Genomic DNA, 23,550 nt, shown 5'->3' with positions numbered 1-23,550 from the left:
TTATTTTATAAAACGAATGGTGAACGCTAAAGGCTGCTTTTAACAAAAATATCAATATACATTACTCCAAACGTCTTCTGAGTATTTTCAGTTCCGACTATATTTTTATGAAGCTAAAACTTCTGCTTTTGAACTTTTTTTTAAAAAACAGAATTACAATTTGCGAGTTTATTTTTTGCTTTCAATTCCTTTAATTTAATATCGATATTTAAATTATGCTTACAATTGAATTTAATTACTTTAAGTAAATAATATTTTTACCCGAAAGTTACTTTATAATTGAATATTTTATTCAAAATAAAAATTAGTTTTCATTTATATTATTTTACTACTAACTCTAACTTTACATATGCAATTCAATGTTTAATTAACGCATGTATAAATTGCACATGCATGTAAACATGTTTAAAAATACATTTCATAATTTTTACTGTTTAATAATCTTAATAAATTTTATTTTTTAATTTTATTTATACATGTACTTTTAATATTTAACCTACATAATTAAAATTAAAAATTAAGTTTCTTTTTCAAAATTTCATAAAAGGTATTTTGGGTCGTATTTTTTACATAAGTTCGTAAAAGGACAAAGAAACAACAAAGTGGCTTTCATTTTTCAAAAATAATATGCTGTCAATTTTTGCTCAAAAATTTATGTATATTTAGGTAATATGGAAAGTGACGTTTTTAGTAATAGTGTGTGAAAGTATTATTTTTTTTAGTAATATGGAAAGTAAATTTAGTTTCTGTATGTTACATGTATTAATATAAGAAATTATTGTTATTTCCTTTCTTATTAAAAGTTTCATCAATATTTGTGTTATAACTATTGAAATAAACCAGATATTATATTTCAAACTGAAAAATAATTAAAATTGAAATCATCGCTAAAAAAAGACAAAACAACATTCTGTATTTTGTATACCTTAAACTAGGCTTAGTCTGAAATTTTACTGTTATTAAAATCGTTATAATTTTTATTATATTAAACATTATTTTAAATTTTTCCTCTTTATTTTTCCCCAATTTATAATGTTAAATACTTTCTTACATTAAAAAAATTTTTTTTTTCAGATTTTGAAATTTCAACTTTCATCCCACTATTTGATCTTAATGTTATATCCCCCACTAGTATTGGCCATACCAAAATATTACGAGACATTATTAAAGATCTGAAAATAAAACAAAAATAAACTGTCTTATTATATTTCAAATTACTCTCGATATGATTGCGGACGTGTAATGGAATTAATGACTATAAAATCTGAATTATTAAAGAGCATAAGCTTTTTACATTATTTCTCAACTGCAGTAAAAAAGTCACATAACACGTCAAGAGAGTCTATGTATATTCACCCACGTGATATATTTATTCAAGCATTAATATTACATATATTATTAATAGAATGAGTGCTGTCTCTGAGATGCGGAAGTTGTGGGAACCAACAGCACTGAGGAGAGAGAGAAAGAACATCTCTGTGGGGTGGATATTATAAAATCTCTTATCTTGTTCATGAGCACGTCTTTGATGCATTATACCTCTTAAATCTGGTCCATTAATGTCGTTTTATGGCTGCTGGCATGTTGGCTGCATATGCGTGTTTATATAGAGTAAAATAAATATAGAGTGGATGATGCATTGTAAGCATATGGGAAAAAAAGCTGACAAAAATCTAAATGAAAACTTAAGAGATAAGGAATTGTAATACATTAAATATTTATTGCAGTAAAGTATTCCTGGATAATAGTTTACAACCCAGATTTTATGTGGCGTATGCCGTCAATATAATTATTTAAAATTAAACTAACACACATTTCTTGGTCAAACTATAAACTTAAAAGTTACATAACTTGTAAGTTTAATAGTTGATGGTAATATGACAAATCAAAGCACTTTTTTAATAGCAATTTATTTTACAGCAATAATCTGTACACTGTTGAAGAAAATTAAATATATCAAAGCACTTTTCGGGTATAAAATTATTCTACAGCATTGTTCATTACTGTAGAAAATAAAATGTATCAAAGTACTTTTTGGTCATCAAATTATTTTACAGCAATAATTTATTCATTATTGTAGCAAATTAAACTTATCGAAGCACTTTCTAGGCATTAAATTCTTCTATAGCAATAATCTGTCCATTATTGTAAAAAATGAAACAAATCAAATAGCTTTTTGGGGATCAAATTATTGTATAAAAATAATCTGTTTATTGTTGAAAAAAATAAGATATCAAAGCACTTTCCGAATAACAACTTATTCTGTACTACCAATCTGTTCATTGTTGGAAAAAAAGTTAATAATACATATCAACGCACTTTTTGAGTAACAGATTCGACAACAATGATCTATATATTGTTGAAGAGGCATATCACAGCCCTTCTTAAGAAACAGATTTATAGTAATGTGTTCATTGTTGAAAAAAATAAGACGCATCGACTCATTTAAGTAAATTATTTTAGATAAACAGTTTATAAAATGGTCAAAATCTTGATACCTATGCGTGAATCGCTGCCGGTTAAGTTCATCTCTTGATGTTTTCTGATTTTTGCTAATTCGAATAGAATAAGTGAAAAATATTTTTAGTTGTTAAATGATTTAATCGTTGCTTTCTTTCTTCGCATGTGAGATAATATTGAGTGTTAACAAAGATTATCATTGATAAAATATCGTTAACTTTTTAAATTTTTTTTCAGGGCTATTTTAAAGATATTGGGTGTTTTTTTTTGCATAAGTACCAAAAGCGCTAGCTTTTCAGCAAATGTTTAAAGGAAGTTACCGAACTTAAAAGACTATACAAGAGTAAAGTTTGAAGTGCTCATCTCAAAATGAACATCTGATCCCATTCGAATACTTACATCTGTCATTAAATGATATCACAAATACATCCAAGTTTGAGAGAATTTAAAGAACTTCTTACATTTAAGCAGTCTTAAATGCTTTGACGTCAGGCTGTTAAGAATGTTTGAAATATCACGAATAAGTTTTCTTAGTTGGAGTTTTAGGTTAAAACATTAGTTTGTTCGTTTATTGCGTTCATCGTAATTTTACTGTCTTGAGCAGTATAAAATACTAGATTCGAAGTTAAAAAGATTCGAAAATTGACTTTTTTTTATGAATTGTGATAATTTTCTAACAGCAAAATTAATGAATAATATGTTTTTCAAATAGAATTTGTGTCATATTTCCCTCGTTTTGTTAAAACAATCATGTTTATTGTTTAATCGATTAAATATTTATTCTAACGGCACAAAGTCCGAAGAAAAAATACCTGCCAATGACTGTGTTTTTTTTTTCTTCTTTTCCTTCATTTTTATTGGTTTCGGTTGTTTCTTATTTATGAAATAACTTAAAAATTTTTGGAATATATCCGTTAACCTTTGTTAAAAACTGACGTAGAGATGCTGGAATCATAGAATATAGAGATTAAAGATATTTTTCATTACAATCGTCTTTATTTTATTTCATCACATGAGGACAAAATCATATTGACTGGGAGCTATAACTTTAAAAAAAGCATCATCAAGTAGACAAGATTTCAATATTATATAAATCAAGTTTAATCATCAAGTTTTAACACATTAATTAAATATCCGTTATAGTTACATCTAAGTTATAATTTACTTTCTCAATTATCTTTCTTTCTCTCTCTCTCTCTCTTAAGAACAAAATCAATTTGTTAGAAATTTCTAACTCGAAATTTTTCTAAGGTATATTTACCGTTTTGTTGACATCTCGAAAAATCTGGAAGCATTCAAAGCATGAAACCGGAAGCTATCAAGATGAAAGAATTAGCTTATAGCTTACATAGGGTTACTTCCATTTTAATCGCTTAATTGGGTATAATATGAAAAAAAACACAACTACTTCGATTTAGTAGGAACAACATATGACGCAATGCTAAACGAATGGAATTTAGTTGTTGTTTATTTAGTTATTGTTATTAGTAGTTGTTGTTATTTGTTTTAGTTGTTGTTGTTTATTTAGTTGTATTTAGTTTCAATAACTTTTCTTTATAATGCAATAAAATCTGGCGAGCAGCTATTTAAACGATCGAACACTTCGTTTGTTTATTTGTGGCTTGAAGTTAGGCTCGCAGAAAATGCCGTTCATGGGTTAAATTTAGTAGGAACAACACAACCTGTGATGTAGGCTATATTATACCCAATTACTTAAGCGATTAAAATGGCAGTTAATAAAGTAAAAGTGCTTAATTGAGTAATTGGTAAAATAAAGACGAAGATAGTGAGCGATGAACATCATAGCTGAAATTCGTGGATACATGATGAAAAACTGCAGCAAGTAAGCTTGTTTCTCTAGTGAAAAAGAGTAGCATGCTTATTTTCTTTTAAATAAACATGATGGTAACACTCTGGTTTTACTAAATATTTACGATATTTGAGATTTCATCAAGAAGTTTTTAAAAGTCTTTGAAACTTAAATACAAGACACAGCTTAGAATCATTATAAACTCATCGTGCATACCAACACTATTAGCTAGTTTCAAATTTTTTACACGATAAACTATTAAGAGTGGTAAAACCTCCCTACTGAGAGGGCGCTGTGAGCGCATCAACAAGCAGTGAACATGTAGACACGGAAGTGTCAAGTTGTATTAATTCTTTTTTCGTTATTAAATATTTGTTTCGTTATATTTGATTTGATTTGATTTCGCCGATGAATTATTTTGAACTATTGATACAAAACCACTGAACCTACCTTGATATTGATTTGAACACGGAACATTTATGCTGCTATCGGCCAAAGGAAGCTGAATTGAATTGAAACTGATTTGACGTCATCGGCGAACGAAATATCCAGGTAAGAATTTATTATTTGCATTGAAACTGAATTACCTGGATAGAAATAAATATGGCAGAAAATATTACAAAATTGAAAAAGAAGCGTACCGCTGTACGAACAGCACTGACAAAATTGATTAATAAAATTGAAGAATCGATTAATGACGAAACAGAATTACTGGAACAATTTGAAGCTTTTTTAGCACAAGTGAATGAAAAAGAAAGCAAATTGAATTTTTTGAATGATGAAATTGTAGATTTTTTGTCTGAAGACACAATTTCTGAAGATGTTGAAACTTCTGAAGAAATCCAAGAAAAAATAATTTTTTGGAAGACTAAACTTTCTTTTAAAATAAAGAAAATGAATTCTATCCCAGCTGATACAGTTTCAAATACCTCTGAAACAAATGATTCAAATATTTCTGAATGCATGAACATAAATCTACCTAAATTAAATATAAATAAATATGCGGGAAATTATGCGGGATGGTTAGATTTTTACAATTTATTTGAAAGTTGTATTCATAATAATGTAAAATTAAGCAAAGTTGATAAATTTAATTATTTGAAATCGTATTTATGTGGAAATGCTCTTGCATGCATTAACGGATTTGCAATTTCTGATGAGAATTACGATAAAGCCCTAGATTTATTAAAGGATAGATTTGGGAACAAAAACATGTTAATCAACGCTCATTTGAGTGATTTATTAAATTTATCGCCTGTCAAAAATCCTAATGATGTTATAAGTCTTAGAAATTTATATGACAGCGCGGAAACACAGATACGCAGTTTAGAAAGCTTGGGTGTAAAAGGAGATACTTATACCAGTTTATTGACACCCATTTTAATGAAATTAATTCCTTCAGAATTTGTTTTACAATTTAATCGATCCCAAAATGATAAGGAATTTGATTTAAGTGCTCTATTAATGTTTCTCAATTCAGAAATACGGAGCCGTGAACGATCACTTCAAATAAATAATCATAAACCATCGCCATCTTATTTCCTTTCCCCACAAGAAAGATTAAAAAATAAGAATTATGGGTTTGTTAAACGTAATACCACGGGCATGCCCTTGAAAAAAGAAAACACTTTTTCTATGATCTCATCCCAACAGAGCCTCTCATCGGTGCCAGGCAATGAGAAATGCTTATTCTGCAATAAGTCACATAAATTCAAATCGTGTTATACATTTAATGCTAAGGAAAAGAGAGATATTTTGAAAAAGAAAGGATGTTGTTTTTTATGCCTTAAACCTCGTCATCGTGTTGCAGAATGTTCGATTAAAGAAAACTGTTCCTTTTGTGGGGGATCCCACCATATTTCAATATGTTTTCGGAAACAAAATGATTCGGATATTGAAAGTCCTAATCAGAAAAATGTAACAGATAGCGTCGTTTCGGCAGTTATTAAAACAAAAGCTAATAATACTAAATCCGATAACATTTTGTTACATACATGCGCTGCAGTGATTGGGGATGAAAATAAAAAGGAAATATGCCGAGTTTTCCTAGATAATGGGAGTCAGCGTAGCTTTGTTTTGTCGTCCCTTGTCAAAAAATTTAACTTTCCTATAATCAGAGAAGAAAGTATTTCAATTTGCACATTTGGCGGTAATGGAAACAAAGGGAAAACATATAATGTCGTGAAAATTAAATTGCAAAATAGACAGGATCCAAATTTATTCATCGAAATTGAAGCAATTGAAACAGATAATATAACGGCCTCACATTTACCGACCCCTCCCGAAAACATTGATAAAAAATTTAGACACTTAAGAAATATACAATTAGCTGATTGTTATGAGTTTAATGATAAAGAAATATCAGTTCTCTTGGGTGGGGACTATTACTATGAAGTAGTTACTGGGCGAATTATGCGATTAAACAAAAACTTAGTAGCAGTCGAAACGTTGTGGGGATGGTCTTTACAAGGGGGGAGCACAAATTGCGAAGAATTATTTACAATGAGTGTTATTGTTAATGAGTCGATCATTTCCAAACAACTTAGTGAATTTTGGGATTTAGAAAATTTAGGAATTGAGGCAGAGATATCTGACGATAAAATTAAAGATAACGATATAATGTCCGAATTTGAAGCTGGAATTTCATATGAAAATAAACGCTATAAAGTCAAATTTCCCTGGAAACCGCATATGAAATCGTTGTTAGAAAACAATGAGCAAGTGGCAAAGAAGAGATTTATGAAATTAAGATCAACTTTAAGAAATGATTCTACTTTATTTAGTGAATATAGCTCAATATTAAAGAACTATCTTTCCGAGAATATCATTGAACGTATTCCAGTTGAAGAAGAGAATTTGCAGAAAAACACATTTTATCTACCACATAGAGCAGTGATTCGTACTGATAAGACTACAAGCAAAGTACGGATTGTGTTTGATGCAGGATCACATGATAAAGGACAGTTAAGTTTGAATGAATGTCTACACACCGGTCTTAATTTCATACCAAACTTGTTTAGTCTCCTGATCAAATTCAGGAAAAACCCAATTGCTTTCGTAGCAGATATTAAAATGGCCTTTTTGATGATTGAAATTAATGAATGTGAAAGAAACTTTACAAGATTTTTCTGGGATGATGATCCAGAAAATTTGGATTTGGAAAACAAGAAGTTGGACGTGTTCCGAATGTGCAGAGTTTTGTTTGGAGTGAAATCAAGCCCTTTTCTACTAGCAGCTACAATTAAACATCATCTGAAAAAATACATGGACGCATTTCCGTCGACTTACAAGCATCTGAACCAGTCTCTGTATGTCGATGATTTCCCTTGCGGAGAAGACAATGTTCAACAAGCTTTGAAAACTTGTAAAGAAAGTGAACAGATTTTTAAAGATGCTAGCATGGACCTTCGAAAATGGAGGAGTAACTCACCTGAACTTATCCAAAAATTGAAGGATTTGAATTTTGAAGTTGATGAATATGGAAGTGCACTGGACACTAACTTGATAACTTCTAAGGTCCTAGGAGTTGGATGGAATGAGAAAACCGATACATTTCATTTTGATTTTAAAAATCTGGAAGCATTTCTCTCCAAAAGAAAGGAAACTAAAAGATACTTATTACAAGTAGCAGGTCGACTATTTGATCCAATAGGTTTTGTTAGTCCATACACTATTCGAGTTAAATGTTTGATACAAGAAATTTGGTGTTTAGGTCTGGACTGGGATGAAAAGTTGCCTAAACAATTAGGAGCTGCTTGGAACAAATGGTGTGAAGAAATCGATTATTTAAAGAAGATACGAATTCCACGTTGCTACTTTAAAGAAACGTTACCTGGAAGTACAATTAGCATACAACTGCATTGCTTTTCTGACGCATCCAAGAAAGCTTATGGAACTGTGGCTTATTTACGTATAGAATTGATTGATCGAAATATTATTTCATTTGTAGCTTCAAAAAGTAGAGTAGCACCTCTGAAGACACTATCAATCCCAAGACTGGAGCTCATGGGCGGACTTTTATCAGCAAGAATAAGCCATAAAATTGAATCTGCTCTAGAATTACCTCTTAAACGATTCTATTGGACAGATTCGTCAATAGCATGTTACTGGATCAAAGGAGACCCGAATAGACACAAAGTATTCGTGAAGAATAGAGTACAAGAAATACAAAAACTGAGCAAACCCGACCAGTGGCATCACTGTATAGGAAAGGACAATCCTGCTGATCTGATAAGTCGAGGAGTATCCTTAAATGTTCTTAAGAACAACGAATTATGGTGGCATGGCCCCACCTGGTTAGCATTGAATGAAACAGAATGGCCAGTATCGTTAGAACCAGTAATTCAAACTGATAAGAACATCGATGAATTGGAAATCAAGAAATCTGTTACTGTAAATGCAACAGTTGAAAAAGAGCCAACAGATGATTTGATCGCAAGATATTCATCATTCACTAGACTGATTAGAATAACAGCTTTATGCTTACGATTTGTGCATAATTGTAAAATGGAACCAACATTAAGAAAAACCGAGTGTTTATGTGCGTCTGAATTAGAACGAGCCACGGAAATTTTAGTAAAACATGTACAGTTATCTGAATTTTCATCTGAAGTCAAGTGTTTGCAAAAGGATCATCCTATTCCGAAAAATAGCAAAATATCATCCTTAAATGTATTTTTGGACAAGAAAGAAATAATGAGAGTTGGAGGAAGATTGAAACATTCTAGACTTCCTGAATTTCAAAAACACCAAATACTTTTGCCTAAGAATCACCATCTGACTGAACTCATCATTGATTATTTTCACAAAAAATCTTTACATTCTGGAGTTCAAACTACCCTGAATTTGATAAGGCAATTGTATTGGATTCCATCTGGTCAAAACCAAGTTAGAAGAATATTAAATAAGTGCATTACTTGCTTCAGAACGAAAAACCAAACCATCAACCAAATGATGGGAGATTTGCCAAGAGACAGAATTGTGCCATCGAGACCCTTTGAAAGGGTCGGACTGGATTATGCAGGTCCCATAATTACGAAACCAAATTTGAAAAGATCAAAGGTTACTCTAAAATCCTACATCGCTATCTTCATCTGTTTCTGCACAAAAGCCACGCACTTCGAAGTTGTGTCCGATTTGACGACCGAGGCTTTTATGGCTTGCCTTAGAAGATTTATTTCAAGAAGATCCAAGCCATCAATCATCTGGAGTGACAACGCCACAAATTTTAAGGGGCAAAAAATATCCTTAATGAGTGGGAAAGAATTTGTAAATCCACTACTGTTCAACGATTTAGTGCAGAAGAGGGTATTGAGTGGAATTTTATTCCACCAGCTTCTCCCCATTTTGGCGGATTATGGGAGGCAAACATAAAGGCAATGAAATGCATTTTATTAAAAGTGACAAAATCAGCTATTTTGAACTTTGAAGAGTTAACCACATTAGTGACTCAAATTGAAGCAGTTTTGAATTCCCGTCCCTTATCACCCCTCTCTTCCGATCCCAATGATACTAATCCTTTAACGCCGGGACACTTTTTAACTGGAAATGCTATTTTATCTTTCCCTGAACCCCATACTGCTTCGGATTCTTTATCTTTTCATTCTAGGTGGAAACTTGTTCAGAATCTTCAGAATAAGTTCTGGTCGAGATGGAGCTCTGAGTATCTACAACACCTTCAAACTCGAGCAAAGTGGAAAGTTCAGAATCCAAACTTGAAAGTGAATCAACTCGTCCTTTTAAAGGATCCTAACACTAAGCCTATGTACTGGTCTTTGGGGCGCATCGTGAACGTTCTGCCTGGAAAAGATGGACTAGTTAGAGTTGTTGACGTCAAGACCTCTACAGGTGTTCTACGACGAGCCATCAACAAAGTAGCACCATTGCCGATTCCAGATAGCCCTGCAGACACAGGAACTTTTTGAACATTTCTGAACTAACTTTTTAAACTCAATCAATTTGAACTTTAATTTCATTTAATTTGCTAATTTTAAAATTCAACACTTTAGATAAAGTCAGATTTAAATATTTTTTATTCAGAAAATTTGATGTATTGTGTATTAATTTTTAATTATTGTTTAATTATTTTAGTGGTAAATTTCTTCGAAATTTAAGTGGGGAGAATGGTAAAACCTCCCTACTGAGAGGGCGCTGTGAGCGCATCAACAAGCAGTGAACATGTAGACACGGAAGTGTCAAGTTGTATTAATTCTTTTTTCGTTATTAAATATTTGTTTCGTTATATTTGATTTGATTTGATTTCGCCGATGAATTATTTTGAACTATTGATACAAAACCACTGAACCTACCTTGATATTGATTTGAACACGGAACAAAGAGTAATTCAAATTAATTACTTTGGAGAGATTTTTTTTTTGTCATCTGGCATACATTGTTCCTTTCTAGTAATTAAGGGAGTTGTAATCATGACCGCTTAATTTCTGTGGTTTAATGATTCTCCTTTGCCCTACCTTTTGTTAGTAAATTGGCAACAAAATCAATTACTCTTCAATTCTTTGAAAGTAGAGTACAATGAAAAGATTTAGGTTTCGTTTTATTCTCTTATAGCCGTGTTCTTAATTGTCAATCGAAAACAAAAGAAAGTTTCTCTTGTCTTTCTTTTATTTTTAAATAAGCTAAAAAATTATTTCTTTTCAAAAATTCATTTGTTTTTGTCTCTGAATAAAGGTTTTATGTTCTTTCAAAAACAAGAAAGTTATTTCCTCAAGTTGTGTAATTTTTTAAAGCATTTTTTTTCTCATTTAATTTTTTTTCCTTCCTATATTTTATAATGATATACTAAAATATTTTTCTTCTTCTTTATTTTGAGAAATAATTTTTTTTAAATGGATAAGAAGTAATTTGTTTGTCATTTTATCGTTTTAGCTTTCCGCTATGGTACTAAAAATTTACACTAATTATTATTTGTTAATTAAAAATTATACTGAAAATACACTAACTGTATTATTATTAATTGCGTATTAAATTTTTTTTTTCCGATACGTTTTATACAATAATAGATTATATTTGTTAATTTAAACAACTCGAAAACTGATAAAATATCATTTTTAACTGAACACTTTGTAAATTAGTTTTGCAAAATATTTTAATAACACATCTTGTGTATGCACCAAAAACAACTAAACTGTTAAAACACTATTAATATACCAAGAAAGTAGACAGAGGAGAAATTCTTGTAAAAATTACCGTACTGTATGGTAATGACATTTAAAGTAAAAAAAAAAATCAGAATTATGGTAATAAAAATCGAAATGCACAGTATTTAAACCAATCATTTGAAAATTGTCCCGTCTGTATGTAACGATTTTCTGAAAAATCTGATTTTTACAGTTACCATACTTATTACTTATACAATTACCATTCTTATTACCATACATTTAGTAAAAAGGACAAAACCGAAAATTTTTTTAGCAAATAAATGATTTTTTAGTGGTGCTATAAAATATTATGATAAAATTACCAAATTTTATCACATATTATAAAATTATTTTTATTGCAAATTTTACAAAAATCATTACCAGCGAGTCTGTAAAAATGATAGAGCTTTTTGGTGTTCCCATAGAGCGAGAAACACAGTAAATTTTACCATATTCTGGTAGTTCTGACCAGGGCTCGAAAAAACTCAAAACTTTTACCCGTCCCCGAGGACGGCTTGTCCAACAATGTACCCGTCCTCCTTTGAAACTAACCCGTCGCTTCTAAATAAATAAAAATATAATTTTCTCTTATTTATTACAAACATTTATATAAATTGCGCAATGAATTAGTAGTTACTAGGATTACAAATACTAGGATTGCATTATACAGTAATAAAAGGAATACTAGGTTACTAATAGGAACCCAGTATTTCTTTTATAAAATAATTTATTTATTTTATGAAATAATTTTAATGGCAAATGTCAAGTTATCTGGAATGTCAATTTATCCGAGGGTACTGCGTTTTTTAAATGAATCAAATTTGACGTTTGCCAGTTCCACAATCAAGCTAATGATTTACAAAGGTTTCTGCACAAAACTCTGAAAGGGGTTTTCCATTCAGGTAAATGTTCATAATTGCGTTTAACGCTTCTTGTTTAATGTTTTTTTTTTTTTTTTTTTTTTTTTTTTTTTTTTTTTTGTAAGTTCATTGCTGAAAAGTCCCTTTCAACCGCTGCAGTACAGGAGACAGAGAAAACATCAATTCCACCATGCGCAGTATGTTGCTGTATTTTTAGATTAGAGGGTCATTTTAGAAGTGAGGCGCTAGACTCTTGTAAGATAACAAAAATTGAAAATGTATCACCAACATTAACGGGAAAATGGCCGCCCGCGCGGACGTCAGATTCGAGAAATTCGTTGTCCGCGGGAAATTTTTGACCGCCGAGGACGGGCGGACGGGTGGTTTTTCGAGCCCTGGTTCTGACCATACTTTTTTTCTCAATTTCACTATAGTAAACATTTGTTGACCACTAAAATGATTAAGTAATTGACAAGTGTAAATTAACTAACATTTCTTTGAAAAAGAATGAGCTTTTTTTTTTCTTTAACGTCTATCACAGATATTTGTAGTCATTGGTGCAAATATATACGAATAATACTATGGAAAGCATTACTTTCATAAAACTAAAATAAATCTAATTTAATTCGCAAAAATACAATATTTAACATTAAAATGCCATAATTTATAATGTTCTATAATTATTCCCTAAAATGATTAAGTAATTGATAAGTGTAAATTAACTAACATTACTTTGAAAACTAATAAGCTTTTTTTTCCCTTTATGATAGCACAGAAATTTGTAATAATTGGTGCAAATATACAAATAATACTTTCGAACGCATTAATTTCGAAATTGAAGTAAATCTAATTTAATTCACAAAAATTCTATAATTCCACATTAATATTCTATAATTTAGCATTATCAGAGAAATTCGAAGTAAACGATATAAATATACCAATGTTGCTTTCGAACACGTTATTTTTAAAACTGAAGTAAGTCTAATTTAATTCACATTAATAGTACTATAACTTAACATTAGAATTCTACTTAAAGTCAACTCTATCTTTTATTCAACATGCTTTTTACAGGCATGGAAGCAAAACGAAGCTAATTCAATTTCGCTTTGATCGAAGTTTTATGAATCGAACACATATGTTTATTCCGTTTCTTTTGAGTGTTTATCATAAATATATTGATTTTACATTTTTAGTTAAATTTATTTTTTCTTGAAAGGTTTTAACAAAGAATCTATAAAAATGTATTCCAACGGATTTAGAAAAAAATTGTTTTGCCATCTTTTTTTCTCTTAAAAAATGTCAGACGAAGCCTTAAAATAAATCGTTTTTGTGAACAAAACAAACATTTGTTAGATGAGATGTTTTGCTTTCAATGCACTATTCATTCAATGGAAATCACTGACGTCAAAAACCTTCCAACTGGCACAGGTGCATTTTATAACTCCCACACGTATGGCCTACTTTTCTATCTCATCACTTTTACTATTTGTTTTGGTTTTCCCCATTAATGTCATCTTCAATTTTAGCATTCTTATGAACACTTCATTTTCATTATTTACCTTTCTTTAAAATAAAGGTATTTATAATGATACATTATATCAAATTTGTAAAAACATTATTTAAATTACTTTCAAATATTAGGAACACGTATGGCCACGTATTAAGAACACGTACAAAAAAAGAGAAAAAGAATTAATTGTATGTCTTTCAATTTCTCTTAATGTTATGTGTCTTGATTTTCCATTTAGAAATATTGTGTTTAGCTTTAGCATATTTTGTTCAATACAAGTGAATGTTTTTCTCTTAACTTCCTTTTGAAAAAAATATAATTTGTAAATGTTGCATTATGAAGCCAATTGTGTGTAGATATTTCTTTTACTTCAGAGCTTCGAATATCCCTATAACTTTATATCTATGCTTAATTATTTAAACTAAACCGTGTATATTAATATTAGTATAAATATGCAGTTTTAATTTATTTGATTATGGGTTTATTAGTTCACGTAACAGAATATTCCTTTTTATTTCTATTGGACAACAAATATTAATTTTATAAAATATAAAATGAAATTCAATTTTTATGAGAAATTGTTTTTAAAATATAAAGGAACAATTATTCGTTCTATTTAACGCTATTAAGGGTTCTATGAACAATACTGTTTGATATCGTAGGAGAAGAAGTATTTATTACAGTACTAAAAAAATTCCATGAAAAAAAAATTAAAAAAAAGGTACAGTCTGACAGAAAATCATAAACAATTATTTCTGCTTATTTTGTTTAAGAATATTTTTAACAGTGTGAAGACTACTCAGTGTTTATGAAGATGGAGTGCGCTTCCATGTTCATGTAAATATGTGCAAACATGTTCATGAATCAAGTGAAATTTTATAAACAATGTGCCATTAGTAAAAGTTAAAAAAGATATAATAAAGCATGTTTAAGAACATTTAATTAAGCATTATTTATCTCTCTTCCAACTCCTCTTTAGCGTAAAAAGTCCTTCTTACGTAGTATTTACTGCAAAAACTCTATATATTTACATTGAATAAAAACTTCTATTCACGCAAAAAAAAATTATGTGAACTGCTGCATGAGATTTTATTAACACATCTTAGATATCGTAGATATCTAAGATGTGTACCATTTTAGATATCATACTTTCGTATCGAGGATTTCAAATCTACAATCGGTTTCTTCCTCCAAGCTACAGTTTTTTTTTAACGACATTTTTGTCAAAAAATTTAGACAGAAAAAAAGTCTAATGACATTAGTCAATTTTTTTGCCCAGATGTACAAGTTTAAAAATATTATTCATAACAGGAGGTTGCGTAAATGTTCTATTCACAACAAACTTCTAAGAGAGTTAGGATACATCATCTGAATTGAAATTGCATAAAAACCTATGTCCTGATTATACGCCATTAGGGAACCGCGATGGCTCAGGGGTTCGCCTTTCAATGAGTTGAACCGGGTTCGAATCCCAGTGATGGCTGTTGATCATGGGTTAGAGTCCCTTTGCTATCAGCCTAACCGTGGGAGGTTCTCATGGTCTTACTTTTCATATAACGCAAATGCGGGTTAGTTCCATCAATAAGTCCTCCACGAAGGCAAAATTTCTCCCTATGTTTGTTCCAGGAGTTCCCTTGTCTTGTAAATTGGGTTGAAAATTACAAAGCTACGGAGTTGAACATTAAGCCATTTTAAGTTGAACATTAAGCCATTCATTTAAGCCATTTTAAGATTACAGCTTTTTAATTATTTTCAAATTTCATAGTTAGTTTACATTTTTTAGCAGTAGATATCATTTAATCCTATTAACACAACATAATCAATTGAATATCTTAATTAAGAAATACACATTTAACTTCCAACTCTGCGGAATGTAATAAACTCTTTCTGCGACTTTTTTTTAGAAGTAAAAATTTAATAAGGGAAGAGAAGTCAATTAATATTTCACCCGTTCTCGACTCGACACTTCCCTGTTCGGTAGAATGCAAAGGGGGAAGTTCTTCATCGGGTAGGGGCGATCGATACTTTCAAGAGAGTGAACTGCTACCCCTCTTCCCCACATCGATCCGGTAGTCTTTGCTCATACTACCCGGGGGGCGAATGAGATTTTCGGTGGCTACTTAGCATACCCCTCTTCAATCTCTCCCCTTCTGCTGTGATTTTCGTTGGCGCCATTTTGGCTACTATTTGAAAGCGTGGAAATGAGTATTTATAACACTCTTTTTCTTTTTAACCCGTTAACGCGCAGGTGGTGTCACGTAATGATTTCACTGAAAATAACAGCATAATATTGTTGGTAACTTGCAAATGTAAAGGAATAAAATCTCTTTCAATTTAGCGTTGCCTTTTTGAAAGAAATTGTACTGTGTAGCTTAACATAAGCAGACTTATCAAAAAAAAATTTTATTTGAATAATATTTTGGTTAAATAATTTGTCATCTTGATCTTTTATTAAATGTAAGAATTATTTTATTTTATTTCATAACAAGCGTTGGACAGCCGACCCAATTCTGAGTTTATAACTACCGATGTTTAACTACGTAATTTTGAACCCAACTCAGACGACAAGGGAATTCCTGGATCAAGCATTTGGACAAACTAACCTTCGTGAAGGACTTTTTGATGGAACTAACCCCCCTTTGCGTTACATAGAGAGGAAAGCCACGAAAGGCAAGGAGATTCTAATTTATAAATCGTCTACCTCTGAGGATATTTTATGTCAGTGCTGTGGTTGGTGCGAGCTGGGAGAAGAATTCGTATCAATCAGCCACCGCTGGGGATTCGAACCTGGTTTACCTCCTTGGGTCACCTCCTCACTCTATCCTCTCAGCCACCGTGGCTTGATGCCTTAGCGTTTGGTGGCTATTTATGTTTAAAAAGTTATTCTGAAAATTTAGTTTCATTAAAGATAAAAGAACTTTATCAGAAAATAAATTAATATCTCAATTTATTTTTCAAATTTAAATAAATATTCTCAAAATTAAAGACGATTGATGCTGAAAATTAAAGAAAAGATAATCAACCAGAAATTTTTCAATTTATCAAGAATTAAGCGAAATAACTTTCATGCACCCATTCAATATTTTTTGAAAATTTATTTATTTTATTATGAAAAATGAGATAAATTCAATTTAATTGAAATTAGGAACTCATGAGTCTTTTCTAACATTTATAAAAAAATTGAGAAATTAATAACATTAAGTATAATGTAATAAAAGAAATAAAAAAGAAACTTGTATGCAATACAGTACTTCGTCTGGAGGCATTATATGCCATAGTGGGACTAAAGGAGCTGTATTGTTGATCTCTTTTTTCATGGGCATCTTATTATTAGATCAACGTCACCCCGACAACATCATTAGAAATACAGATAAAGAGGAATTACAACCATGACCGAAACGGGATTTGAACCCGGGTCATCAGGTCAGCTCTCTGACCACCGCACAAACAGTCGGAGAAGCTTTAAGTATTACATTGAATAAACTTTTTTTAGTGTAAAATTCTATAAACATGAAGTAATGTTTCAAAATAAACAAAAACTCTACAACTAAATTTCTCGACACCAATTATTTAAATGAAATTCCTTCTTCAAACCTCGTGTTATTCGATAAAATCTCAAAATTTTTGAAGTGGTCGTTTTAGCAAACAACAGTCTAGTAAGACGTTACTAATAATAATTCACCTTAATCGATTGGATCATTAACCTGTTGGGAATTGTGCCAGAAAAATTACTATTCGCCTTTCTACTCTTTTAACTATGTCGGAAGTCAGATAAGTATTAGTTTTTGGGCGTATGCTGATGATGTCGCGTCTTTTATCTCTCCACTTTATCATCAACCTATTCCTTGGGAAAAAGTTTTCATTTCTCTTGACCTTGTCTCTCATTTCCCTTTTTTTTTTGCTAAGAAACATTTTAGGAATACAGAATGGATGGATGTCCATTTTCTATTCCTGTTTTTAATCAGATTAATTGCTCTTCTCATTAATGTATTCGCTAATTTGAATAAATGGTGGGAAAATTGCATTGTGTTTTAGTGGTATTTATTTGTTCCCATTACTTTATTCTGCTAGTGTCCAATTTTCTGCAGCTAATTTATGTTTTCTCGTTTAAGATTTATTTCAATGAATTCTCCTGTATTTTATTTTTGATCTGAGCTGATTTGTTTCGAATAAAGACTGTTTATTTGTTTGTTATCTTTTCGTTGTAGTTTTTGTGCTAATATTCTGCAAAAAAAATTTCTTTAAAATTTTTTTCTCCTTTAGATTGGTTAATTTAATAAAAAAAAGCATAACAAACTATAAATTTTTTTTTAGATTTTTTTCTTTAATTGAAATATGTAAAATGCGTGGAGAAAAAATTACCATACTGTATGGCAGTGACATTTCTGAGAAGAAAAACCCATAATTATATATGGTTAATAAAACCAAAATATACGGCATTTAAGCCATTTATATTGTGATTTTTCCGTTCATATAGTAACGGTTTACCGGAAATTATTTTTTTCAAAATTGTATTTCTTATAACTACAAATTTTGTGAGAAATAAAAAAAACGGGAGTAGTAAATGCAATCGATTAAATGGTTTTTATGCCATGCTGTAAGGTATCATGATAAAGTTACCAATTTTTAGAACATTAACCAAATTTTATCACATATTAAAAAATCATATTTTTTAAATCAAACCCAAAGCGATACTGTAAAAATTACCGGGCTTTTTGATGTTCCCATAGAGCTATAAACTCGGTAAATTTTACCATTTTCGGGTAGTTTTGCTCATACTTTTTTTCTCAGTATGGAAGAAAACAATAAAAAGGAATGTTAAATTAAAAAAGATATATATGAAATTTGCGCTTCAATTTTGTAACAAGCAAAAATTTATGAATAAAAGGAAAACAAAAATGATAAAAAGAAAAATTCATTTCAAAATAATTAAGTTAAAAAAGAAATTTAAAATACGTTATGGTAAACGCAAAAACTGGCTCTATATACTTTAATTAAGGTTACATTTAAGTATCGGCTTATATTGCTAAAAGTTAATATAAGCCGATATAAAATCAAAACATTAAAGAAAATAACTTATTTTACTGTCCTATCAATGTTTTTTTTAACGCATGATGACATTTGCTACTTTTTATCATAACATAATAAAGTCTTATGAGCAAGATTAAATCTAAAACTAATAAAAATATTTATTAATTCCTAAATATGATTTCAGATATTCCCTAAAGAACTTTTGAAAATATAGGGAGGGAGTTGAATATAACTTTTTTTTAAAAACTGCGTCTCCATAATTACTATGGTTTATCATTATCAGGAAAGTAATTACATTTTTCTCAATATTTGATCAATTTGTTGACTTAACACATTTTTTCCCTTCTCTAATACCCCCTTGGCGAACTTTTAATTTATTCATTTTTTATGCATCTGATTTTTAGCAGTTTTACTTCTTCTAGGCAGGAGGGAAAAATGTTAATTCAGCACAATGTTCTCCCTATTTCAAAAACCTAAATTAAATACTACCCCCATAGATAAACCTATTCCTCTTCCAATTGAAAATAGCATCTTGTGATGAAGCGTAAGGGTTGCTTTGTTACCATGGTTACTGCCTTTTCCCTGTTGCGAAGAGGAAAAGAAGGAAAAAAAATATGAATAATGATGGATGCTGAAGATTTGTTGATTAATATTCGTTTCTCACTTTATGTAATATACCTTATTTTTTCAGATTTAGGAAGAAAAGTTTTAGAGGAGAGATATAATTTTGTTTTATAGTGGATAAAATAAATTGATGCCGGAATATGATGTTTTAGTTGTGCACTTGAATCAAATCCTATTTACTTTTATATTTGAATAAATAATAAAATTTTCAATATTAATAATATTAATTTTATTTTTATATTTGGATAAATAATAAAATTATCAATAGACAGCTCTTTTAGTCTTAATGCTCAAACCCACTTAGAAATATTTTTAAAGTTTAAGAAAGAGACACTGTAGATGAAATACAAAAAATGTGATAACCTTATCATGTCATCTGCTTAGCTTGTATTTTGTTAACTTTTTGTGTACAACATGTGATGGTACAACATGGTACACCGTAAGCAAAGAGTAAAAAAACTAATTTATTCATCAACAGCATTTTTATGAAATCTTTTGTTGTGGTCGTTAGAACCAGCTAAATTTTGGTAGCGTTGTTGTTTTAGTTATAAAATGAATATGCAGTGATCTAATCAGTTTGGATTGCGAATTTCTAAGCGTTATAATACTGTAGAAGAGAAATAGGTTTTACCTATGCTATGCAATACTTATGCACCAAGAATTTTTTTAAATTATTTTACTATATTTCCTAAATTTTGGAGATTAGGTTCAATTTTGTGCTGATACAGAACAATAAAATTGAAAAACTTTGTTCATAAAACATATATTAATAATATATTATCAAATTCAAATATATAATTTGATGAAAAAATTGTAACAAAAAATTGATGAAAAAGTTAGATAGAAAAAAATTTTTATATAAATTTGAAATAAAAATTGTAACAACAATAAAAATGGCAAAAATAATTAATTAAAAATTTACTTGTTAATTAGTTTCGTTACAGTGTATATTTTCTAAATTTGAGATTTAAGCATATCTGCACTATTTACTTCCAATTATAAATGGAGTATCCGATTTAGAAAATAATTCACTGTATTTTAAGAAGATAATTTTGGATATTAAATTATGTGTCCTTCCATAACCGAAGAATTAGTTCTGTTTTAATTGAATAGTTTAATTCTATTTTAATTTTTATGCTTGTAAAGCTTTAAGCAATATGGTGTTAAGACAATACTTTCTCCAATGATAACATTCTTTACAAATTTCTTAAACTTCAACTAAATAACAGATATGATTCCGGATTTTAGACAAGATAATATGTTAGCCTCAGCAACAAAAAAAATTTTTTTTTTGAATTATTAAATTAACCCAAAAGCATTGTGGAATAATACTATTCTGGAAAGCTTTTAACTATGGCTAATCACAACATTTCCTTAAACTCTTCTTTTAAAGACCATTTTAAACCTAAAAATATGAAACTATTTATCTTTTTTACAAACTTTTACTAGCCTTTTAAATACTTTCAATTAACTAAACGTTAGTAACTGAATGACTCAACGGAATCTCACCTCTGAAGTTTTTAATGTGATGAAAGAGTACTTCTTCAGAAATAGCTATGACAACATAAGCAAGTCATTCCGTTTTCCATCTTGAATGCAATAAGGTCGTAAAATATACTAACTTTTTAAGAAATCAATTTATTCCAATGTAGCCTTAACCGATTTTTACTGTAATAAAGAGTTGCGGTTTTGTTTCGTGTGCTCGGTGTTTATTTGCGGGTTTCTTTAATCGCCAGTTTGATTATCTGTGAGTGTTGTTTTTCCTTTATTGAATCGGATCATCCCGCCAGTATAATGGATTTTCTTACTGGAAGATACTTAACTTGTATTTGATGACTTCCAACGGAGAAAGTATTTTGGGGAAGAATATTAATAGCTTTTATGTGACTTAAAGTAATGACTTCTATGGTAATGGTTATAGTTCTCGGAAGTTTTTGCCCACGTTATTGAGTGGGAATAGTTTTATATTCGATAAGGTTTGCAATTTAAATATCTTATAATTAATTCATTTATTTGTGATTATTTTTATATGTTTCATATTTAAGCCTGTATGTGCCGACTGGGCTTTTAAGTCCCATTAATATTATTTCCATTAGCATTGAAAAGGAACAAATTATCCCATCGGGACTTGTCTGTCTCTGTAATATGACTTTCCGTTTATCATTACTAGTTGACAACACTTTATTATTTAAACATCATTGTTAAACACTCTATTATTAAAGTTAAACATCACCTATTCAATTATTTTGTTGTTGATATTTTCTTATGAGGACACCATTTTACGATTCCTCAATTCTCAGCGTTCTATCTCGATCAATTTTGTAAGTCTTTCATATTTTTTATTGACTTATTAACAATGTCAACTAGTTATAAAACAAGGTATTAAATTTTTAACTTTAATTAAAATTTTATAGGATGGTGCAAGACCCAGACTAAAATTTTTTAAAGTATTTGTCCAAAGTGTGAATTAGACATTATTTAATAAGGCAAAAAAGTTAAGCACGTTTTGGATATTTCTATTTTAATAATTCCGTAAATAAAGAGTTAAAAGTAAAAATAATTGAATGATTTAGTATTACTTTTGGTTTGTTTTTTATGTTGGTTTCTTTAATTTCAATTTTAGTATTTAATATTAATGTTATTAAATTCTTATTGTGATAGTTTTCATTATATCATTTTATTCTTGCATGCATTTAGTTAAATGAGGCAGCGCTTAATTAAAAGCATTCATAAAAAAGTAGGGCTGAGAATTTGGAGTGGATTGCAATTTTGCAGAAATCGTAGTTGAAAAAGTTTGTTCCATTCTGACTGTAGATATTGAGAAAAAACTGCATGCGTTTTTTCGCAAATAAATATACAGCTATAATTTATTCTGTTATATATTTTATAATAAAAAAGTGTTTATTTTTTTAAAAAAAATATTATATATTTTATAAAATTAAAGAGTAATATATTTTATAAAAATAAATAATAAGAGTAATATATATTTTTTAATAATACATGAAAAATTAGGGCTATAAATTTAGAGTAGATTGCAATTTTGTAGAAATCGGAGTCGAAAAGATTAATTCGACTCTGAGTTTAGATATTATTAAGAAAAAACTGCATGCGTTTCTTCGCAAATATTATACAGCTATTAACTATTCTGTTATATATTTTATAATAATTAAAATATTTATATTTTTAAAAAAAATAGTATATATTTTATAAAGATAAAAAATAATATATATTTTATAAAAATTAATAATATAAATTTTATAATAATATATAAATTATTCGGTTTATTAAACCATCATTTGGTTCCTAAATTGAAAAACAAAGTTAATCTGAGTTGCAAAGTGATATAAAAGGGTAATGCCAGTGAGATTCAGGCATTCTTTGTAATATATTTCTGGTTCATGATTATTCACTGAAGAAGCGATTATATTTATGTATGTAAGGTCGTGCTTATCAGATATTGATATATAGCTCTTTCTGTTATAATGGTTTTGCATAATCTCATTATTTTTACAAATGTATTTGTTATTTCTTTTCTTATGTCATGATATAGAATTTCATTTTGAATATTAATTCCGATGATCGTTTATAAAAAAAAAAACAATATTTTTTTTTATATAAATGATTAGAACTAAACCTGCATAATATTTTTATGTTTCGCTGTCTTGTACAATTAACAATTTTGGTAATAAGCATTATTGCGGTTTCAGAAGGGTAAATAAGATGGCATTTAGTGCTTCAATTATTATAATATTTCACATAATTGATAATAGATTATCTAAAAAATTTATGTTATTATTCTTGTTAGCTTGAATGTTTATTTAGATTGGAATTTATCCAGAACTAAACAGGATGTTTCTTGTTTGTGTTAAAAGCTCAACTTCTTGTTACAGGTGAAACGAGTACTAGCTGTGTTTGTGTTTTCCCCTCCATTTTCTCTCGTTCTATTAGTTCTTAATGATAATGTGGAAATAATGGTAGGATCTATTTTTAAAAGCCTGCTACTAAGTCTTACCAACGCTAAGATTTTTCTTTTGAAAGTTAAGTTTCACTGCCTGCTCTCAGCTGTAAAAGAAGAAAAAAAGTTATGTTAGCTTTTTA

The 23,550-nt window shown here is 29.4% G+C and overlaps 2 protein-coding genes across 3 annotated transcripts in view; both read left to right on the top strand.

Annotated features, from left to right (window-relative positions):
* raskol (Ras GTPase-activating protein raskol) overlaps window positions 1-23,550 on the top strand; it is a 319,700-nt gene that overhangs the window by 38,563 nt on the left and 257,587 nt on the right. The gene's annotated exons all lie outside the window — the stretch shown is intronic.
* Window positions 9,644-10,342, top strand: LOC147813840 (uncharacterized). The gene has a single exon (XM_087159428.1). It carries the CDS (start codon window positions 9,649-9,651, stop codon window positions 10,192-10,194), a length of 546 nt encoding a protein of 181 aa, XP_087015554.1. The 5' UTR covers window positions 9,644-9,648; the 3' UTR covers window positions 10,195-10,342.

This window comes from Parasteatoda tepidariorum, chromosome 3 (genome assembly GCF_982258835.1).
Source record: "Parasteatoda tepidariorum strain Cologne lab strain chromosome 3, Ptep-v5.0, whole genome shotgun sequence".
Lineage (NCBI taxonomy): Eukaryota > Metazoa > Arthropoda > Arachnida > Araneae > Theridiidae > Parasteatoda > Parasteatoda tepidariorum.
Note: the sequence above shows the minus strand (reverse complement) of the source record. Positions and strands in the feature narration are given on the sequence as shown.

Bases quoted from the DNA above. Each gene is read 5' to 3' on its own strand.
- LOC147813840 (XM_087159428.1), top strand. From the start codon at position 9,649: ATGAAATGCATTTTATTAAAAGTGACAAAATCAGCTATTTTGAACTTT.